We start from the raw sequence: 20,840 nt of genomic DNA on the forward strand, positions 1-20,840 counted from the left end.
GAAGAGCCATGCTTTGACGATATGGACAGCTGAGCAGCCATAGCTGAACGGTTTCCATTATATACTAGGCATAAACGCTTGTTTGTATCTGTCCATTTCCCTGTTGTGATCAGGAGTAACCGGAATAATCAAGGAAGGTACTGGGCAAAGTGTATTCATTCCAACGGCGGCTTGGCATAAACCCTCAAAACAGATGTTTGCATGGAGTCCAGCCGGGGCTCCAGCCGCGGTGACACTCGCTGCACACAATCTCCGGATTCATCTCAGCAGCCAATCGTTCCTCGTCAAGCTGCATTGATCTCAAATCCCACTGTAACTGCTCGGCCTCATGCTGCCCCATCGCAACAAGCCACCGGGTTGCTTTGTCTGCATCCAAGATACGCTCCTCCTCCGCCAGCAAGATCAGTGGCGCGAACGTACTTTGCAACGCTTCATCTGTCCGCGCCAATACGCTCCCCTCGTCCAGGTCAGGCGCTGGGTCGCGAAACAGGTGCCCCAGCGCGCCTTTTGCCTTGACGTTGTGCGTTATTCGCGATAAGTCGAGCCACAACTCCATTATCTCGTGCGAAGGCAAGGGGAATCGTTCGAGGTCCCGCGATTCCAGGCAGAAGACGTCGCCATGTCGTATGTAGTGTGGATCACGCTTCCCCCCACGACGAGCACTGTCTGTAAGACCCCCTTCGAGGTCCTCGTCCTCGAGCGTGCGCGAAGAGTCCCAGATATCGTTGCTAGACTCCAGACGTAGAGGATCTCTTGGTGTTGTCCTGAGGAGCTGGAGATACTGACGGTTGGGCTCGCTGCTTTTGATAGATCTCAAAAGCACGCGGCCAGCATCATACTGGAGTTGTAACGATTCATCTAGAGGGATGATGTTCTTCACCAGACCGTCCTCCTCGCGCAGAACTTGTCGCAAATGAGTGTATTTATCTCTGATAAACACTCTCACGTGGTCAAACATCATTGCCATGATGGGCCGATGGACTTGGCCTGGGTCTTGCGAGTCTCTGGTAGGTGATAGACATGAATCGGGTATTATGTGTCCAGCCACGACGTTTTCCGCTGTCGAGGCAATGGCAGCGTGGCCCCCAAAATTGTTCTTGGCTCTCTCTTGTGAGGATATCTCAATGCGGCTTCTTGATGGCATGAGTTCAGGCCAGTTCTCACCGAAGTCTATCCAGGGATTATCGCGGATGCTGGAATCGTCCCGTGCCCAAAATGGAGTTTTGTTGAGGACCAATTTCCGTTTCTTCTGTTGCTCATAGTAAACGCGTGGCCCTTGGCTAAACATTGTCTTTAGAAAGGAGGCAGTGTCGGAGAGTATGTGATAGATTTCTTCGAAATACAGGAAATCGTAATTCACCGAGTTTCCATTCTGGCAAATTCCTGCGATAATTCTCCAAATAGCTTCCCTTTCAACAATCCTCCTGCGGTTTCCAACATCCGGTTCAGTATTCTCAAACAGGAGCCTTTTAACATGTCCAGTGAGCTTCACGGCGAATTTGCAGTGTGCCAGTGATTCGTCCTCTCCGACATTTATTGCATCATCAGGCGCGAATTCCTCTGGTGAAGTTTGGTCAATGGTATGGCACCAAAATTTGACAGTGATAGGAGGTGCGCCGCCTCCGACTTGGGGAGGCTCTAGGTTGGCCATCTTCTTGCCGTTTTCTATTAGAAATTCTGTAACTTAGGCGAATGTTTTCTGATATTGGTTTTGGTTTTTGCAAACCGAATCAAAGAAAATACTTTTAAATAGGTAATTTTTTTTAACTTCAGCGGCCTCTGGACGGTACATTGACCTATCTACGTAACCTAAGGCACGACTTAGACTTTGTCAATCCCAAGGAGCGACTGTTTCAATACCTTAAGTACCCCTTGGCCGATATGGGATAATCAGTCAATACCTGTCTCCCAACCTGTATATCGATTGATGCACGTATCTCCTGACCTCTTTCGTCTGGATACACGCATACAGTGTCCGCCGACAGCAGACTGTCCGGGTCCCTTCAAGATTGATTCGCCTAAGCCAGTACCTATGCCTACCTATCTATTCAGTAGCAATGTCTTCTCCAGGGTCTAGGACACTCTTCCGTGGTTTAAATTTCTTCGCGGACCAAGCTGAAGGCCTCCCTGTCATTCCGGCCCCCACGGGGGCAAGACTAACAAGTAGAACTGGTGAATGCCACAGTGTCAGCAATAACCAAGTCCCCAAATGTGTATACTCGGCTGTGTTGGGGCACAATGTTCCTCTGTTCGAAATGCGGCGCAGCGAAGGTTGCCGATGTTGTCCATCCCCTTCGCCCGCCGGCTTTGCTTCCGAACGGTTGTATTTTCTCAGCTGGCCGGCATTTGTGTAACGCGATGGAACATCGTCTTTTCTTGATCGTTGGTGAGATCATCATGCTTCGATACTTTAGCTTCTGCAGCAACCAATCCGCCTCTGCATCGGCTTCAGTGCGCATAATTTATGTGGTCTTTATAGCATCATGTTGCGGCTAGATCTCAACCCTAGTAAACGACTCTTCGTTGAATTCTTATCTAACTGCATTGATGTCTAATGCTATATCCGCACAAGCCAGAAATATGGCATTATCTGTTTTGTTTTGATACAATAAAATCCACGCAGGACGTCGACATCGACCATGGCGGAAATTCCGTGTTCTCCTGGATGTTGTCGACAGAGAAAGCAAAACTTAACTGTGGCGTTTGGCGCCCACGGAGCAGTGCCTCCCACGACAATGTGCACCGCCTATCGTTCGTGACACACGTCTGTTCTGTCACCATCGGGAGGCCTATCTAAGGGCTTATTTGGGGGCGGCTTAAAAACCCCTGCAACGGTTTGTCGAGGTGGTGGCTGAGCCTCGGACAACCGCCAAACCTCTCCCCTTTTTTATCTCCCAAAAGCCTGCTCCAAAAGAGGCGGGATGGGTGGTACATTAAATGCCGTGTATATACCGTAAGCTTGTGAAAGCAACGGAATAGCATTGATAGCAGGGTAAGCCATGCAATGCACCGCGCTTCCAGACTGTCTTATGTGCATGACAGCCGCGCTTCAGCTCGTCCTACCTCTACTCGCCTGGCCATCAAATTCAAATTTAGCAGACCTGAAAAACGCTGCTGGGGGCTCTCTTACTTTCTCTTTTCTGCTTCTTATTTTGACAAGGGGCTGATCTAAGAAGGGCCAGGGTCGTTGCTGCGCTGACAAGCCACATACGGGACCAAGTCCCTAGTGTAAACGGTAAAGGAACAGAAGAAGACAGACGTCCAGATGCAACGGATTAGGAAATGCAAGGCGCAGACAAACAGAGCAGTCAAGTGACGGAAACCCCGAATATTAGTAATAATAACCACCTGCTATAGCCTTGCATGATGGTGTCGCAGGTGTGCCAGGCACCGCTTGAAAGGCCGGACTGCGTTCTGTCGTGCGTCGTATATAGATGTGGTCACAGGCGCACCTCCGCGTGGTGGTCTAGCTTTGATAGCGCCGAGGAAGTTACTCGTGTTACTGCCGCATCGCCCATACCATCAGTCCTTTGAGTGTTTGAGTTGATAAAGCAAGGTTCTCATCATGTCCCGATCAGTCGCCGGAAGCCTGGACCAGTCTGCGGTTGAGGAAGATGAGGCTCTTTCAACCCTTGCAACGGTGGGATCCCAGTACGGCAGCCACCCAAGATAAGCTCAACACGCGGCTCCCCGGTGATTTGCTAATTCCAGTGAGCGCAGAAGTCGCAGTGGGACCCCTCGAGCCGACCACGAACCCCAAGAACAGGCTCAGGGTGCTCACGCAAGACGGCCGTTGACCCGCGGCCTAGTCCACCGAGTCCAGGCCCAGCAGTCGGCCCAAGACGACCAGCAGCCCGTGAGCACGCGCGACGACATCCTCAAGTGGGACGACTGCCATTTCCGAGGCCTGACGCCGCCGCCGTTGCCGTACGAGACCCGTCCTCAAAGGAAGAAGCGGGCAATCCAGGAGATCATCGCGGACAACAGCCCGCGGGAGCCCGATAGGATGACCAGGGAGATCGAAGACTTGCTGAAGCACAAAGAGCAGCGGCGGCAGCAGCGGGCAGGGAGCAATTCTGCTGTGGCCGACGATCAGCGGCCAGACGGCAATGACCAGGCGGCGGAGAAGGGTTCGAACTCCGACCACGCAGCTAAAAGGATCAAGGCGTCGTCGAGCAAAAGCGAGGGGGGCTTGAGCTAGCAACAATACTGACCTGAGCGTTCCTGTGGCGTGCGGTTGCTGTTCTGTTCTCTTTTCCCATCTATTTGATACGTCATATTGTCGTCTTCTGGTTATCGTTTCCTTTTGACTCTTTCTCGCCCTGTTTCATCCGAGGATGACGGGATGCAAGTTGGATGGACTGTGGGCTTGGTTGCACGACAGACGGCTTCCCTCGAGCTGATCATTTCCTCATGATGTACTCCGCAGTCTTCGTCTCGTCATCTCTCTGTTTCTCTCTCTCTTGCGCACGCAAATAGGGCACGGCATATGAAGGGATGCGATATTGGACTTTCCTTTTATCGATGTCCCTTGCCGCCTGAGGTAGCATCACCATTTCCCCTCTTCAGCCGGATTCGGGGTTGCAATTCCGTCGTGGTCCCGTTGATGGCAGACGATGTGCTGACCCAAGACGTCGCTTAGGCTCCTTTGGCAGGGATCGTGGTCGGGACCCTGGGCAGGGGCAATTGGTCCTGTTAACCGCGCGCGCAGTTGCTATTGGCTTGGATGGTCAGGTCATTTTGATAACAATCAGTCCCCAACCCAGGCTACGACATGGACGGTGGACCTGACGGGCAACTTGCAGCTTACTTGCTGGCAATTGGCTTGGGGCCCTGTTAGTGTCCTGTCTGTGACGGCTCACCGGGTTCTGGCCGGCCTGCCGCGTCCCCCCTCTTTGGTCTTTGGGTCTCGGCCGCTCGTGCCTCAATCATGTTGTCGCTGCATTTTTGGTTTTGCTTTCTCTTTCTGCTTCCCTGCATATAGATACGTATTTGAGCACCAGTTTTGTTAAGACGCTCTCGAACTATTCGCGTTGAATAGGTTGTTCTTGTTCAGCAGCGGGTGGCAGTGGGCTGGCCTGTCGTCAGCAAGTGCCCGCTAACGCGACCTACTTAGCGGCTTATCCCGCTACTGTAGAGAAGAAATGTCGGTCGGTCGGTGAGGTCGCACTTGGGAAAATGCTGGGCTGGGTTCTGGTGGCACACACACCACTCCCTGGCTGGTGTTCCAGGCTTGGGGTTACATGCTAAGAAACCTGCCAGCCTGCCTACGCTGGTAGTAGATAGACTTTCGACATTCCCGCGTCGGGTTATTTTCTCATTGGCGAGCAACGTTTGGGTCCCGCCCACATCCACGATCTTATTTCCCGACGGTATGCAGCAGCAAAAAGCCTCCTCGCCCCCCGAGAGGGCAGAAGGTGTGTGTCTGTGTGTCCGTGTGTCTGCGCGCGGCTACTACCCTGGAATCAAGTAGTAGTAGGTAGGTAGGTCGACATTGGATGAAAGTGCGGTGGGCATGGGCTTTTTGCCTCGGGGATGGGATGTTTGTCAGTACTTAGAAACAAGAAGCCTTCCTTCAATAACCACTCCCACGTTGTGTGCCCGTGAAGCTTGCTTGTTCCCTCCCAAGAACATCATCATCCCTCTTCGTCCTTGGTGCTGTCGATGTACGACTACGAACCTGCCTACTTACTTCCGTGCGGCTGGCCGTCCCCGAAAATGAAAATTACCTGGCTTCTTTTTCCCCGTAGCCCCGAGCCCCCGGATTGGGATTACTATTGACGGCCTCAACCGTGTCCCGTGCAATAGCACAGGTGTTATATATCAACAGTACCTGTTCTAGCACGTCACATCTGCCTTAGCAAGTCAGATAACTCAACTCAATACTGCAACTCAATATAAGCTCGGATCCAGTTTCAGCCCGCCTTGGGAAATTAAGAAGAAACCGTTTCGTTTTTTGTTTGAAGCTCGGTACCTCTTGGGATTTTTGTTTCGTTTCGTTTCTTTGCTCTTCCTACCCTTCTCCTTCCTATATTTACAATATCGTACATACTTCGGATTATCTCCCAACCTTGCCCCTGTGGGGGCAACCGGCACTGCGACAAAAGTCCTCTGGCAATCCCGCTACATAGGAGCCTTTCCCAATTCCTTTGTTCCGCGTGGAACTGTCATATTCGTGCCGAAAAAGCGCTTCAACGAAACCGGCGGACCCCGCGCTGTGCAACCCTTCGTACCCTGATTTCCAAGGTGCTGCCCAATAACATGGGCAGGTTGACAGTTGCCTCCGGATACAGCGGTCTCTGACCAGAACTCAACGTCTTCCTGTCACCCGATCCAACTCTGGCCGTGAAAGACTTGGCCATCGGAATAAGGGGAGGTCCCCGCGACAGAGACATGCCGCCCCTGCCTGCAACCGTCGAGCAAGCGGTGCGTTTGCATTAACAAAAAAATCCAATTACATCCCAGAAACCCTAAATTAGCGACCGATGCTCGCAGGACAAAGAAAAGAAAACCAAGGGGCAAAACGCCAGCCGGATGCAAAGAAATATCGTGGTCGAGTCCGAGAGTCATGAATTAGAAGTGTTCTTCGGAAAAGAGAAGTCATGGAAGGCCGTGCTGATCATGGACAATGGTATCTCCAACGCAACGAATGGGGTATCCAACGTATAATTGTACACGTACACAGCAAATGGCGAACTTGGCCGGCCATGGAGAGTTGCTGCTTATTCTGGGCGCCACTAGGTGACAAAGACCAAGGTTCCTGGCCCCGGGGGGCGCAACCTAAGAAAATGGAGGTTCGCCGAATACTACGAGCCTCTTGGAGCATTCGACTGATCCAGCAGACCGCCAATATCGACCCGCCCTGTCCGGGGGTCTGCTTGGTGAACAGGCTGTGCGTGGCTTCGTATCGGTGGAAGCTGGTAGCCTGCCGGCTGGGAGGGCCTGTGCATCGACAATTCGCTTCGAGGTATATGATATGATGGTCCTGATGGGTGATCTGATCGAACAGATGATGATGGCGAATACGCAGGAATGTTGGGGCTCACGCCTGGACTTGGCCCTGCAACTATTGACGCCGGGGTTACTGGTTGCCGCGAGCCATGTCCATTGTCTCTAGAATCCAGCAGCTCGCCCCATCGATGCCGGTTCGCATCGAACGAGGCCGACACAGGCGTCAGCTGCGTATAGGCCTGGGGCTGATACGCATAAGGAAGATCTCTCTGCTGCGCGGAGGGCGACGGGTTCGAGAGTGACCTTGCCTGCGTTACCAGGAGCACGACAACAAAGTAGATGGAATCCTCCTTCACCAGACCGAACCGGATGGAATACTGCCGTGGCTGGCCCTCCACCGTCTTGAAGTAAAAGGTATCCTGCCGGTCTAGGGGGAACCTGGAGATCGTTTCAGGGTCGAACGGAAGCGCCTGGAATACCCTATCTGCCTCCTGACGACCGAATATCGGCGGCAAGTAGGTCGGTTCTTTCCTAGCTTGCTCGTCCTGAAGTGAGCGCTGGAGTGCTAGTACTCTTTCTCGCTCCTGGGGAAGGATAAGCTCTTCCAGCCTGCGTCTCTGGATCGCCTGTGCTGACCCAGCCCCAATAGCATCCACAAACGTATTCGACACCCTTGCAACCTCAAGATCGACTGTCAAGAACGCCACCGGCTCCGAAGGTCGTGGTGCGATGGTTAGTGGCGGAGGGTACACGTTTGCATCACTCGCGGAGCCGCGGTCCAGGTACCTGGGTATCGTGGGATCTGGCGGTTGTGACTTCAACACTCGATATGATTGTGTTCTTCGGAGCGGATCGTCGTATGGCACCGCAGGGGCACTAACCGGCGCAAACAACGAGACTGGCCGCCGTACGCTCGATTCCGTGGGGTTTCCGAAACGGGCTGCATCGAACCGTGATTCCCGGTCATCTCGGAGCCTTGGGCGGCCTCGTTTCTTATGCTGCACATCTACGCAGGCATCCTCTTTGCCGTTGCTTAGGCATCGTGAGCAAGGTCTTTGAGCTACAGAGCAATGAGCGTCAGCAAGGATCTAGCACAGAAAGAGGAGAACTGTTGCCTCGGGGCGTCGACGCTATGGGGCTCCCTGTGCGCGGATTTGCGCGGAATATCATGAAGGATCCGGCATCGCATAAGCCTTTTGGTCTCGAACTTGAGGTTTTCAAGAGGCTTTCCCTGGCTCCCAGCAAAACATTGCTTTCATACCAAGGTTGCCGTCGCGTGCTAAACCCGTATGCAGGATACCAGACTTTGAAGGTGTCATCCGCGTTTGATTCGAAGAGAAACATCGCCGGCGGTCCACTTTGATCACCCAAGCAGGATTGGGCTTGGAACATCACCCCACGCACGAGGCTGAACACTTGGACCATGACAAACCCGATAAGAGCAAACGAAGGAAGAAAATTGCATGCAACGTACCATCACATCTGCGAGAGATCAGTTTCTGGAACAGCCAAGTTCAGGGGAGCGGATCAACATACCTTAAGTGTGCTCTCTTGCAAGGGACACATGCGGAAGCGACATGTCCCTTGGTTTTCCTTTGCGATTTAGGCGAAGTATACGGCGGATTCTCCGGAGGCTGCGGTCTCGTGGGTAAAGAGTAAGGTGAAGGGCCTGAGGCATGCCCGGCTACTGGCGGTAAAGGGTACTGCGACTGTGAGACCATGGGGCCCGCCTGGCCCTGGTAGGAAATCGGTCTTCCCATGGTTTCTTCGGGACGTCGATAGGGAAACGCAGCTCGCTCTGTTGCTTCTCCCGGATATGTTCGAATCCCGCTCGCCATGGGCGGTGGCAGCTGTGCTTGGCCTTGCTGTGAGTGTGCTCGATACTCTATCCCTGGAATATTCGAGCCGGTGCGGAACACATCGTGACTGGTGGGTTGGAAGCTGCTTTGGCCACGTTCACCGGCCTCCAAGGTTGGCTTGGGTGGGAGCGGTGGCGAACCTGACATGGGCGGAGAAGGATAGGCCCTTGAACCGAGAGGGCACTCCGTCGCTGCGCTGCCCCAACTCAAGTCGAGAGCGAAGCGCGCCAGATTGGATATGCCTCGGCGCTGGCCGAGTGAGTCTTGAGTCTGCTCGCTAGTATGGATTAGGTTTTGCATGGAATCGGGCGGAAACCTGGGTGCCAGAGAAACAGGGCAAAGAGCTCCTGACGTCTGCGCGGAGACGGAGGTGGCCGGGTGCCCTTTGTCGTAGCTGATCCGGTTTCCTCAAGGTCAACCGACGAGGCACATGCCAAGATACAGACGAATAAGGCGAAGCGTTGCCCACGGGCTGGTGCGGAGGCTTGGTGGGTTATTATCCGCGCGGTGATGGCAGCCGAGGTGTGCTGCTCAGGGCAAGATATCCGGCCTCTGTGTCGTCGCTGGGAGCCAGGTCCGGGCAAGTGACTTCTGGCGAGGTCTTAGGGGGCGAATTCGACGCTTTCGTGGGACACGATAGTGGTTTGGTAAGACTCTGGGCCACCAAGACTCTCGAGCGTCAAGTTGTACGGCAGGCGGTGGTGTTGAGTATGTTGGAGAGCGGACAGGCGACGGGAAGATGCAGATCCAATGCGGTACCTCGACTCATGTGGCAGCACGAGCTTATTAGCCGATTTGGGAGGCAGCACGGTTACTCTGAGGCGCCGGTTCAAGTCGAGGACAGTGAACAGTAAGGGACAAAGATGGGAGGAAGCTCAAATGTCTCTCACAACGATCAACCAAGTGGGATCGTGGGAGGTTTTTGTGCAACTCATTAGAGATTGGCCCAATATGTAGTGACCAGGATATTGGTTCATGGGGGCGCCAGACCATTGCACGGACGCCAGATCCGCTGGACAGCTCTGAACGGTAAGTCGATACCTCTGGGATGTACAATGCACCGGTTGCTAAGTACCTGCTCACTACGGGGACCCCCTACTGGTTCTCCTTCGAGGGCGGGCCGTACAATACAACACCCAGACGAAAGGTATCGACATGAAAAAGACCTTTGGGGGGGCGGCCAGGCAGGGGGGGGGGGGGTTGGGTTGGGTGCGAGCTATCCAAGCCTACGTAGCTCTAATTGGGAAAAGGGAAGCGCAGAGACCAGACGAAGACGACAGGACAAGCCTGGCGAACCCACAGGTGGGTACTTCCCAAGAATGACACCTGGGTCGATGTTGATGAAATGCATGGTGTGGAAACAAGGGTGTCTCTAACGACTAGAACCTGGACTGGGACTGGGGACTGGGACCGGGACTGGAGCGCACAAGTGTGGCTCGATCCCGGACACGCTGACTGGGGGGTGCATCTTCTTCTTCGTCTGGTCAATCCATTCAGGCGCACTCGCTGCCACTCACTCACTCACTTGCCCACCCCCAATGAGTATGAGCTAGCGGCATACAGTACTGTAGAACAGAATAAAATAAAGAGAAATTTAGAGGCAGGCCAGCGTGGCTTCGATAGGAGCAGTTTAGGTACCGTACCTGCCCTTTTCAGACCAACCATGATATCAGATTGGAAATGATATTACTTTTCCCAGCGAGGATGGAGCGCGCTAGTGGAGATGGGAGTGTGCAATGCGTCGAGGTACATATGTATATGTCGATGACATATTGTTCAGGCTTAGCACTCGAGGCAATCCTGGGAGCGAAATGCTATGCCGTGATATGCTTGCTAGGTTAAAGGGTTGCGGGCCTGGTTCATAAATTCTCCGTAAACCACTGCCCAGTGTCCAAGCGTCGTTAAATTAGATGGGATATGCGCAGCGCCAGCCAGACGCTCCAGTGCAGTGGAGGAGGCCAGGGCCAGTCCGCCGAAAAGTCAGTGCTGTGCAAGATTTCCCAGCTCACTATCCATCCATCCACTCGAGCGAGCCCGGGCCTACGTCGTTACCTCGGTCTATGTCGCTCGTATCTGTCAATTCCAGCATACTTAGTATACCTGAGCCTGCCGCCGTCAAGGGGGCCGTAATCAAGAGACAGGAGACAGAAAGAAGAAAAGGGAGAGAGCGGCAGAGAGCGCGCAAGAGAGACACACAGGGCTGATTGTGTCAAGGGTTAAACCTGCACATGGTGGGGCGTGCAGTTTAACGGTTAGAAAGAGGCGTCCGTCAGTAGGCGTCTGATTGCCTGGGAAAGCTTCCCTTCCCTTCAGCCATGATTTTACCTACATGCCAACATGACAGGCCTGCCGACAGTATGTACTTTTTCTGGTTGCATGGATACATCCTGTACGTACATGCATTGGAAGTCGGTACATATGTACGTTTGTAGGTAGGTAGGTTTGTACCAGGAACCCGATGATGGAGAAAATACATCAACTGAATGCCTATTTGCCTGCTTACTTACTTGGCCCAGGGGCAGACATGTTTATCTCCTGTGGCCACGGTGGTGTCCATGCATGATTATTGATGATTGAAGCTTGATACGCATTCGACCTCGACCTGAGAATAAGGGAAATAATAAGGGTCCTTTCTGTGTGTGTCTCTCTCTACCCCTCCCTATTTCTCTTCCTTTGCCCACATGGAGCCCAATCAAAGCGGACAGGGTATGCGTAGAATATGTGAGTAGGCAGGTAACGGAAGTCGAACGGGACAAGCTCCCGAGTGGCTGCTGACGGGGTTGTTACCATAGATTACGTAGCTGTCCAAGCAAATTTCCATCCAGCAGAGTGCGACTACCTACTAGAGCATCCTAGTCCCGGAGACAAGATGTGATTGACGGGTATGGCGCCCCAACGTAAGTTTGATCGCAGGTCCCATCATTTATGAAAATAGACTGCCGAAGAGATTGAGGACCGATACTCTACACACTCCGCGTATGAGGTCCTCCGTTCTCCAGGCCTCGCTCGGGGCGGGCCTCTCTTCCTGGAAGCCGCCGGTAGTTGAGACTGTAGGTCGCTTAAGCGAGTATACGATGGAGTACCCTACGCGTCAAGTTGCTTGGCCGGCCGAGGCCTCTTTTTTTCTTTCTACTTCTTTCTTTTCTCGTCCTGGGTAGGCTCACACGCTCAGTAGGCAGACAAGGAAGGTAACCCGCCCGCACTGACAGTCAGTCTTAAGCATGAACCAGATTCCGCGCTGGGCACGCTCGGTCTTAGTCGAACGCCATGCACAGCGGGTAGCAAGCTTACATGCCGGATGGATGACGGGGACTTGCTTTTTGGGAAACCCAGCAGCAACCATTGGCACAATATCCCAGACGGCTTGACCGTTTGGCTAAGGCGTTCGTTCCCTCTCTCCGCATTTTTGGTTTGGGTTCGCTCGAGCCCGGCTACCTCACTTCGACGTTTAGGGTCGAGGGCAATGACATGCCGGGACTGCATGGGCCAGTCAATAAGTCAGTGCCCGATATGCGTCGCGTGGCCTCCTAGTCCAAGACACCATTGAATCCAGCCGTCATATAATCATCTTTTAACCTTGTAAGTTTGTGAGCCGACATCGCAAGCTAGGCAAGATAGTTAGATGATTGCTAGCAATACAAGAGCCGCCACAGGGCGACCATTGCTCTCGGCCGGGGATGGAGGGGGCTTTCTACAGCACAGCCATTTTCATTATTTGCCTGCCGACGGCCGCTCCCACGTCGATTGCCCGCCCGGCGACGGCACAAATGACGTTGAAATTTAACCATCGGCCATTCGAATGTGTGACAACAATGACCATGGCTGCAGCACTTGCGAGAAACGCCACGAGCACGGTACGGCTTGAAAGCACAGATGGCATAACGAACAAGGATGTATAAGCTGGGGTACCCCTTGCCTCTAGCGGTTTAGTTGGACCACACCCCCCTCGGCATACGCTGAGATTGACTAGCTAGGGACATTACTGAGGCCACTTTATTGAATTCTCGTGCTCTTCTAGTGACGGTATAGAAATTACCTATATGATCTACAGCCGTGGTGTTCGAGCGAGGCAGCGGCGGTGGTCTGCGCCATTCAATGGCTTTGGCTACGAGTACTGTACATACATGGCATGCCAGGCATGTGTGCCGAGTCCGTGGTGATTGGCGATCTGCTCCATGTGGTCTAGAATGAAATGAGAAATATCCCGATCCGCTGGGCGCGAGCATGCTGCTGCATTCCACCGATCCACGGGGACCAAAGGAAGTCAATAATTCTCCTCAAGTTACGAAGAAATGCCCCGAGACGCATCAATCCTCCTTGTCCGATTGAGCCACACCCACTGGTACTGTAGGCACTAACAATCCGATGTCATTGAGCGGGCAAGGAGTCAGGATGGGTGTGGACCGATTAGGCTTTGGAGGCAGCGTTCTATCTGCATCCCCATTTCTTTTGCTCCGGACGATGCCCACCGAGGGCCAATACCGCTCTGCCTAGGAGTCTAGCACTGTATGTAGTATACGACGATTCTCCATCATGCTACTGAGCTTCCATACGTTTTCCGTGACATAGCCATTCCGCACGTATGTAGGCGAGGGGACTTTTTAGCTCCGGTGGGCCTGTTGTTGCTGCTGGGACCCTTTTCTTTCCTTTGGCTTTGGCCCTTTTTCACCTGCCCGCTAGCCCGCTTGCCCTGACAGTGGTGATGGGTAAAGTACCCTACAGGATGGACTCCATCACGCAATGCCTCGAATCTTGTTCGTCCGAGGCAATGGTTCGCTCCTCGGCCCTCATTCCCCGTAAAGCAACAGCAACTACGCATTAGCGGCGGCGGACCGACACCCAGATCACAGGATCTAAGCGTTAGCCCTTCTTTTGTTTGCCGAGAAACCACACCTGTCACACCAAGAGCTTCAGATAATCTTTAATTAGAAGACGTACTGTTGGTTGACAGCTTGGGTTGTTTATGCCGCGATGAACGAACAACTCTGTCGCTTGGCCCTCCGACAAGGTCTTCCCAGCTGACACCTTGGAGCAAAGTGGGTGGATGTATCAGATGGACCTAGCCCCCGAGCCCCCCCGGGCTGGGGCTGGGTCCTTTCAATTGACTGGCCAGTCGTAACCCATTGCTCTGCGTCTTTTGTCCACTTTGAGGGAGCTCCTCGTAAGTTGAAGGGCCGTTGCGTACCTGTTCTCCAGAAGGTCATCTTGATTTCATGGTGATTGCGGTATAATATCGCCAGCCATGTGGCTCTATAGGAATGCTCTTATATGCATCGGTTATAATATTGAGACCCGTCACCCAGAGTCCTCCGGACGCCACTCTGCCACTCGACTCACTTCGCAAGACACTGTTGATTTTGATTGCATTCCTCGTGGTTGGGTGGGTACACATGTACTTGGTTGAGCCGCCATTGCATATCAGCAACGGAATGTGACATTACACCCCTCCCTTGGCGAGAGGGTGTGTACTACATGGATCTAGTAATCTTTATGCATAGCTAAACCTCAAGATGACGATGCGGTATTGCACTGCCAACCTACGTAGGTATTGTAGCATCGAGTGCACCGGCAGGAAATAAGGCAATAACGCGTCCGTCGGGGAAAAGGATCGAGGCCGGTCTCTTCATGTGAGTGCACATTACCGTATAGGTACACAAGTAATAGAAGGAGGTACGCAATAGCAAAAGTCATGGCCGTCTTATGCCATGCGTGTGTCTACGTTACATGACATACGAGGGTTCATGATCGCGAAGTCACCACCTGCGAGCAAGGCTACAGGTGCATACCTACCTCTCTGCAGTAACAACAACTGACATAATAGGTATTGTACTGACATACACACATCTAGACCGAGAGTTTAGATCCTGGCAGTTATTGGTCGGCACATCCCATAGTACACCCGTTATGCCGGGATACGCTAATTCTGAGGTAACCGTGCTTTTTTAATACCTGCCAGCTGCAATACCAAACACCGGGCGTTAAGAGTTGGGACGAAAAAAGTACCTCCAGACTCCCAAGTTCGCCGTGTCCACTTGACAAGAGCCAAATCCACACCCGCCAAAGAAACACAAGACGCATGCTGTAAGTACAAGCAGAGCCTCCTTGGCCGGCTTCCAGACTTCAACTTCGCATGAGACGTACGGCACTTCCCTCAACCGCACGTGCTCATGCCGTCGCCAATGCATACCGGCGGGTGGACGAGAGAGCCACTGCAATGAGTCTCGAGTATCAGCTAATAATAAGTTTGGCCGCGGATCGACGACGCCTTGTCGCATAGTGCTGGACGCGAGTCAGTCGTTGTGCTCGTCGCCCCATGGCTTGTATGAGATCAGTTTGTGCGAATTCATGCACTCCAGCCGATCTGCGCGCCAACAGCGAACACGGTGAACATTACGAACTGACTGCTCGGGTACGGATGGGTAACAAACCGCCCGTCGAGGTGGTACATCCTGTCATCCATTTGGTCGAATCATCAATCCTCCGGTTGATCCCGCATCCGCAGGTAGCAACATCAGACGAGGAGACGAACCTCGCTCCCAACCCCGCATCCAATTGCCAGCCAGCATAGCAGGTTCATTTCCAGCATAAACCATTAGGCGCTCAAGGCTTGACTGAGCACCAACAGCGTCAAGAACACCAACACCAACTTGTGAGCCCAATGACCGTTTTTTAGTGGCTGTTCAAATCACTAGCTGCTGGGCGTGAGGCGGGCAAATGCCGAGATATAATTTGGCCTTCATACTCGTTGAGCCCTTTTTAGATTACCCGCACGGTCTTGACAGGTTCTGTTCGCGCGATACAGTACAGTAATCCTTCACGCAGCTCAGGAGCTGTTGCGGCATCGGAATGGCGTCCGGCTAGCAAAGCCGAGTTCCAAGTAGCTCTTACCTACATGTAGTATTCTTTATTTTCCCGTATCATTTAGGGGCCACTTGAATGAATGAGAAGCACTAATATTTCAGAACCAGAATACATCTCAATTTCCATAAGATTGGGCGGCAGTCTCCAGTGTGGTCATGAAGCCATAATGTCTTTGGATTCCCACCTACCAACCTCATCTCAGGCTCAACTCAAAATGCAATGGAACACCAAGCACACATGCTACCTGCTACATGTACATAAGTATGTCAGCTTGCAGTAACGATGCATTGTGCCAGCATCACTGTTCCAAGGGTCTCACACCCCTGACCCTTTTTCGTCTGATGTCTGTTTGTACTCCTGTACGTACTAGTCTGGTCTGCAGACAAACCGGCTAAAGATATCCACACCTGCATCGGCTACCCAAGTAAAACCGTTTTGACAGCCGCTTGGGCAGAGAGCTTGTCGTTCGTCCCAATGCATTGCCCAAAGTAGAAAACCTGAAAATACCCTCGTTCGTGTCTGATTCTCCCCCGACAAATACTACCTATAGCAACCAGCTCGCCGTTAAGATTGCTGCAATGATCCTCACATGGATGCACGCACATAACCCATGAATTACATCAATGCTGAAATCCTGGAATATGCAGCACCAGCTTAAGCTTTTGGGGGCACGTCCAATTAGGACCGCCACAAATGGGGCCTGCTCGCTATAGCGACAACGTCTTATAGCTGCGGGTGCATCATAAAGGGGATGACATATACATACGCATGTGCTCAACCTCACCTGACAGACTCTGTATTCCAGCGAGGCTAGGAAGCTCCCCGGGGTTAGAGAGGAGACCACTAGGTCAGGTAAGACGCAGCACGTAGATCGCGGAACCCAATTGCGCCTGAGTTGTGGTCCGGGGAGCTTCGGCAGCACCGGAGTTTGGGACGCCAAGCCCCAAGGTCTGTCTGGGTTTCGAAGGACGGTAAGGAAGCAAATCCACGAAGATTTTCACCGCGCTACAGGAAGGACCCTCCATCAGTGTGTGGAAGCATCTTTGGTTTGGGGGGGGCCCGTACTGCGGCTCTCAGCAACGTCGCAATAGGTCGGCGACTACTATAGCGCTAAGCAGTCATGGATTGAACTTGGCCAGCTCGTAGCCCGAGCTGCCACGAGTTTGGCCGGGTTGGTTGTCTGGTCACCTCATCTCCAGTGTTCCACCTGCCCTGGTTTATCCAGTTGCAATTTGCACGCACCCTAGTTTTGATTGTCCCTGGTATTGGTATCGACCATTCCCTTCAAATCCCTCCCCTCCTCTCCCCCTTCCCAGGGCGGTGTCCGCGCCAGAGGGCCACCGTCGACCCAGCATTCCGGTTTCGCTTGACCACAAAGTGAGGAGTGGCACAGGAGGAGGAGAGACCCCATTACTTTGTTTGTTACCAGTGAGTGACCCAAGTACATGGTCGTAAACCGCTGCCCGGTCCTCGGTTTGCCGGACGTCCGCCCAGTCGGTCACCGCGACCTTGCATCGCATACAGTAATTTAAAGGTACCGCAGAAGACGAAAAGGATTGGCAGCCAACCGGTCAAGGGAGGATATGGATTGGTTATAAGCCGCCTCACAAAGTAAAAACCACCAGTCGTCGTGATTAAGAATAGATTTCCCAAGGCCAGGCCCGCTTAACAGATCGATGGTTGGTGAAGCAAGGATTGGTGGTGGTGCGCGGCCAATCACGACTCTTGACGCTGGTTGTCAATTGCTCCAGGCCAAAGCTGATTTGCCGACGAGTTAGCAACCAAGCAACTTGGAGGTCACAATATACATCTCCTCTGTCCCGGACAAAACCCCTTCCGTCAACATCACACAGGGCTACATAGGTCCGACGGAGATGATTGGACTTCTCGAAATGCACCACTGCTCTCGCGACGATGAAGAATGCATACTACAGGTGGTTGAGTGTCGATCGAATCCTGGTCCAAAAGGACGGGAACTATCTGAACCACCGCACCGGCAATGCAAATCACATCTGTGGAGGAAGGTAAAATATGATCTTCTGATATGATATCAACAGCTCATAAGGCAAGCTAGCAGGTGTATTTTCCACGACTATCGATTCATCCACTAGTGGGAACGACTAATACGCTATTAAATTGTCACCAATATTTTCACGATGCAGCTCACCGTTACGAAAACCGGAACAGATCGTCGTTGATTTTGCCGACGAGCGAGTTACCGCCACGGCTCTCCCACAGCCCAGTAACGTCAACTGAGGCCACCCCTACTTCAGCGGACGTATGTACCTACTTCTGTACCTGTCATGTTGCACGCAACAGATCAATTGCGTCGACGTACATTAGGTACTTACATACATGATACTAGACTCCTATACGGCCATGTAGCAAGGGTTTCAATGCACACCCTTCCTCCCATTCGACGCAAATCATGTGGGGTTACTCGGTACATTTTCTCGTGAATCACCTCAGTCTCTAAGCGACTCCTCATGATTGTGTAGAATCCGGCATTTACCTACATAGTTGGCATTGATATGTGTGTAGTTTATTCAATAGCCCAACTGGGCCCCTCTAGCAAAAGTATGCGATGGTGTTACTATAGCTGATGCACACGCTTCGAGTAGATCAAGTATATCGCTTGCCTACCTAACTTTGACTTATTTTCAAGTGTCTACTGCATGGCTACTGCCACGCTAACACTTGCCTCGGTGGAATGATGCAAGTGTTTACCAAGGCAGTTAGGTGAGCTGTACTATCACACCACAATGCACGAACAGCAGCATGTCAACTCCGAGCAGCGGGACCAGGGAACATAGGACATGCATCGTAATGATTCTATCAAGATTAAGCCGACGAGTCTATAGAATAAAAATAAAAATACCGTACAGAGTATGTGTGACCATATGCGCCCATCACCGTGCGCGCAGTGCCAAGATTATGCCCCGGAGGTGAAGGGAGAGATAGGCTTTACGCAAGCAGACAGCAGTGGATGGAGATGACAGGGAAAACCTCATCAACAGCCGCCGACGCGCCAACGCGATTACGAAGTCGAGTTCCATGTTACATTTCCCACGTTCTGGTGGCCCGAATCGCCGAAAGCCGCAGATTTTACACGATTATCGATATCAAATCGACAAGGCGATGGCATCATGGGGATATAATGCATAAAATATTCATCTCGTCTGTTCGGAGCATTTTTGCACTCTGTTGGGTCTCACGGGCCTCTGGCTGGTCCTCGAACGATGCACAGGCGCGCAGCAGCCGTCATCTCATCTCTACTTTATGCGTTGAATGCACGCCGGCCAACAAGGCCAACAAGGCCAACCACACGGAGATTTTTCGTGCCTCTCTCTCCAAGGGGCGTTTCTGCGCAATGGAGGGGTGTACTAAGCCCGATATTAAACAATTGCAACTGGTTTTTTTTTTTTTTTTTTTTTTTTTGTTCCGAACCCCCTTTTGCGCTTTGGTCATGGATGAGGCTGAATGCGGGTATGGATCGGACGCCTAGGTAGTAGTAGTAGGTAGTAGCAAGGAAAATTTGCAGAGTGGGAAGGGGAGAAGAGCAACGAAGGAAAGATAAACACCTCTAAGCGAGTTCCGACTTTGTTTTGTCCAATTCTAATCTGGTTGTTCCCCCGTTCAACAGGCGACCACGAACCAGTTTTGCGCCGCTGCCGAAACGTGGTACGCCGTTAGGTTTGGGCACTCGTATTGATTGACGTAGCGTCACCAACGACCACCTCACCAGAGCCAGGCAAGTCATGATTGGTAAGATTATTGGTCATTGGCGAACAACCACAACCACCCAGATGGAGGGGATGGGCGGGTACGACGCTGTATAGGAGCAAAAAGGTAAAGTCGCATCGCAGCGCAATGGGCGGGCCTTCTGGGCGGGCGACCCCTCCAGCCTAACCACTCCCTCGATAGAGGAAGGAGCCAGGAGAGGAGGAGTGGGAGGAGCCTTCCATACTAGCGCGACTCTTTTTACCCAGAGGGTCGGTAAGAAGGAACAGTACTACTGCTCGAAAAGAGCAAGGATCCGTCACCACCCACTAACAATCGTCATCGGCTACTCGGTGTATTTATCATACTGTACGTTGGCCTCGTCCGACGGCATTTTTCTGAGGCGTGCGATAGGCGACGAATCCCGACGGCAGCCATACTTCCTCTCAGGGTTTTGTCCATTGTGGCGCCCAGATTTTTCCAGCCCCGATGAACTCGCATCTGGCTCGTGGGCGGCGCGCTCTTTCTCTTCGCCTGCCCCGTACCACCGAGCCTCCTGGTGGTGTTCGAGTGGTAGGTAGTACAAGAGATATGGATGTAAGAAAGAGGTAAAAATGTACCGGGCGCCGTACCGTACCTGCGTCCAGCTTGACGCGTTCCTTGACTCGCTTACCAGTGGATCAGCGTTGCATTCACCCACGAACTAGCAGCCCATGGTCTATGCCGACATGGATGCTAGCAACTGGCAGGCGGGCGATAAGCCCAAATACCAGGGCACAAGAAGACAAGACTACATACACGATTCGACCGCGGTATAACACTGTGGAGTTTTGCAGCCATTTTGCAACTGAGCAGCCGGGGTTCCTTGATTGCAGGCAATTACGGAAAGATGGCGGACCACCTCCCGTCCGCTGACCCCTCGGAGAAAAGTCTAGAAGTTCACACAGGTACGGATGCATGGGCCTGCACGTACAGTAGGCTAAGGCTCAGTGCCCCCCGGGTGGGATCTTGAGCGGTGGCCGAGCTGAATGAGGATAAGCATGGCCTCTTGGCTCAGTTGAGCCATGGTACGTCCCATACTTGCATACGACGGCGTCCCAGTCGCACCCGGTTACATTGACCGGCTAAGAAGATGGGTTTGGGGCCGAGCTTGTCCAGACTGACACTGACACTGGCCGAGTTGCAACGACACCACTATTTTCAGGGGTTATATTATAAACTCCCTGTTCATATCAGATCACGCATACCCTCTTCAACTCTGCGACTCCATCCCAAACACATGGCTACCCGCACCGCTCTAGCGGATAACGGTTTAGAGCGATCGGGTTTCACCATTCCAGAGTTGCATTCGACCTTGTTTGAAACCCAGCAGAAGTAGCAGAGACCACTGACCACCGCACCCACCATCCCGGCGAGATTGCAAAGGAGCGGCACCGAAAACCACGCGAG

General features: G+C 52.7%; 3 protein-coding genes across 3 annotated transcripts; 1 reads left to right on the top strand and 2 right to left on the bottom strand.

The window, feature by feature from the left end:
* Positions 1-258: 258 nt before the first annotated feature.
* PG985_004029 (uncharacterized protein) lies at positions 259-1,651 on the bottom strand (the record flags this gene model as incomplete). Its single annotated transcript, XM_066823798.1, has 2 exons — positions 259-289; positions 354-1,651. The coding sequence occupies 2 exons, from the start codon at positions 1,649-1,651 to the stop codon at positions 259-261; spliced, it is 1,329 nt and encodes a 442-aa protein (XP_066686958.1).
* Positions 1,652-3,565: 1,914 nt separating this feature from the next.
* Positions 3,566-4,201, top strand: PG985_004030 (uncharacterized protein; the record flags this gene model as incomplete). The annotated part of the gene is made up of 2 exons (XM_066823799.1): positions 3,566-3,651; positions 3,721-4,201. 2 exons carry the CDS (start codon positions 3,566-3,568, stop codon positions 4,199-4,201), a joined length of 567 nt encoding a protein of 188 aa, XP_066686959.1.
* A 2,605-nt stretch (positions 4,202-6,806) lies between these two features.
* PG985_004031 (uncharacterized protein) lies at positions 6,807-9,110 on the bottom strand (the record flags this gene model as incomplete). The annotated part of the gene is made up of 3 exons (XM_066823800.1): positions 6,807-8,011; positions 8,426-8,433; positions 8,488-9,110. The coding sequence occupies 3 exons, from the start codon at positions 9,108-9,110 to the stop codon at positions 6,807-6,809; spliced, it is 1,836 nt and encodes a 611-aa protein (XP_066686960.1).
* Positions 9,111-20,840: the final 11,730 nt, after the last annotated feature.

Source organism: Apiospora marii (assembly GCF_038362585.1).
Source record: "Apiospora marii strain CBS 49790 chromosome Unknown utg000003l_segment0_segment0, whole genome shotgun sequence".
Lineage (NCBI taxonomy): Eukaryota > Fungi > Ascomycota > Sordariomycetes > Amphisphaeriales > Apiosporaceae > Apiospora > Apiospora marii.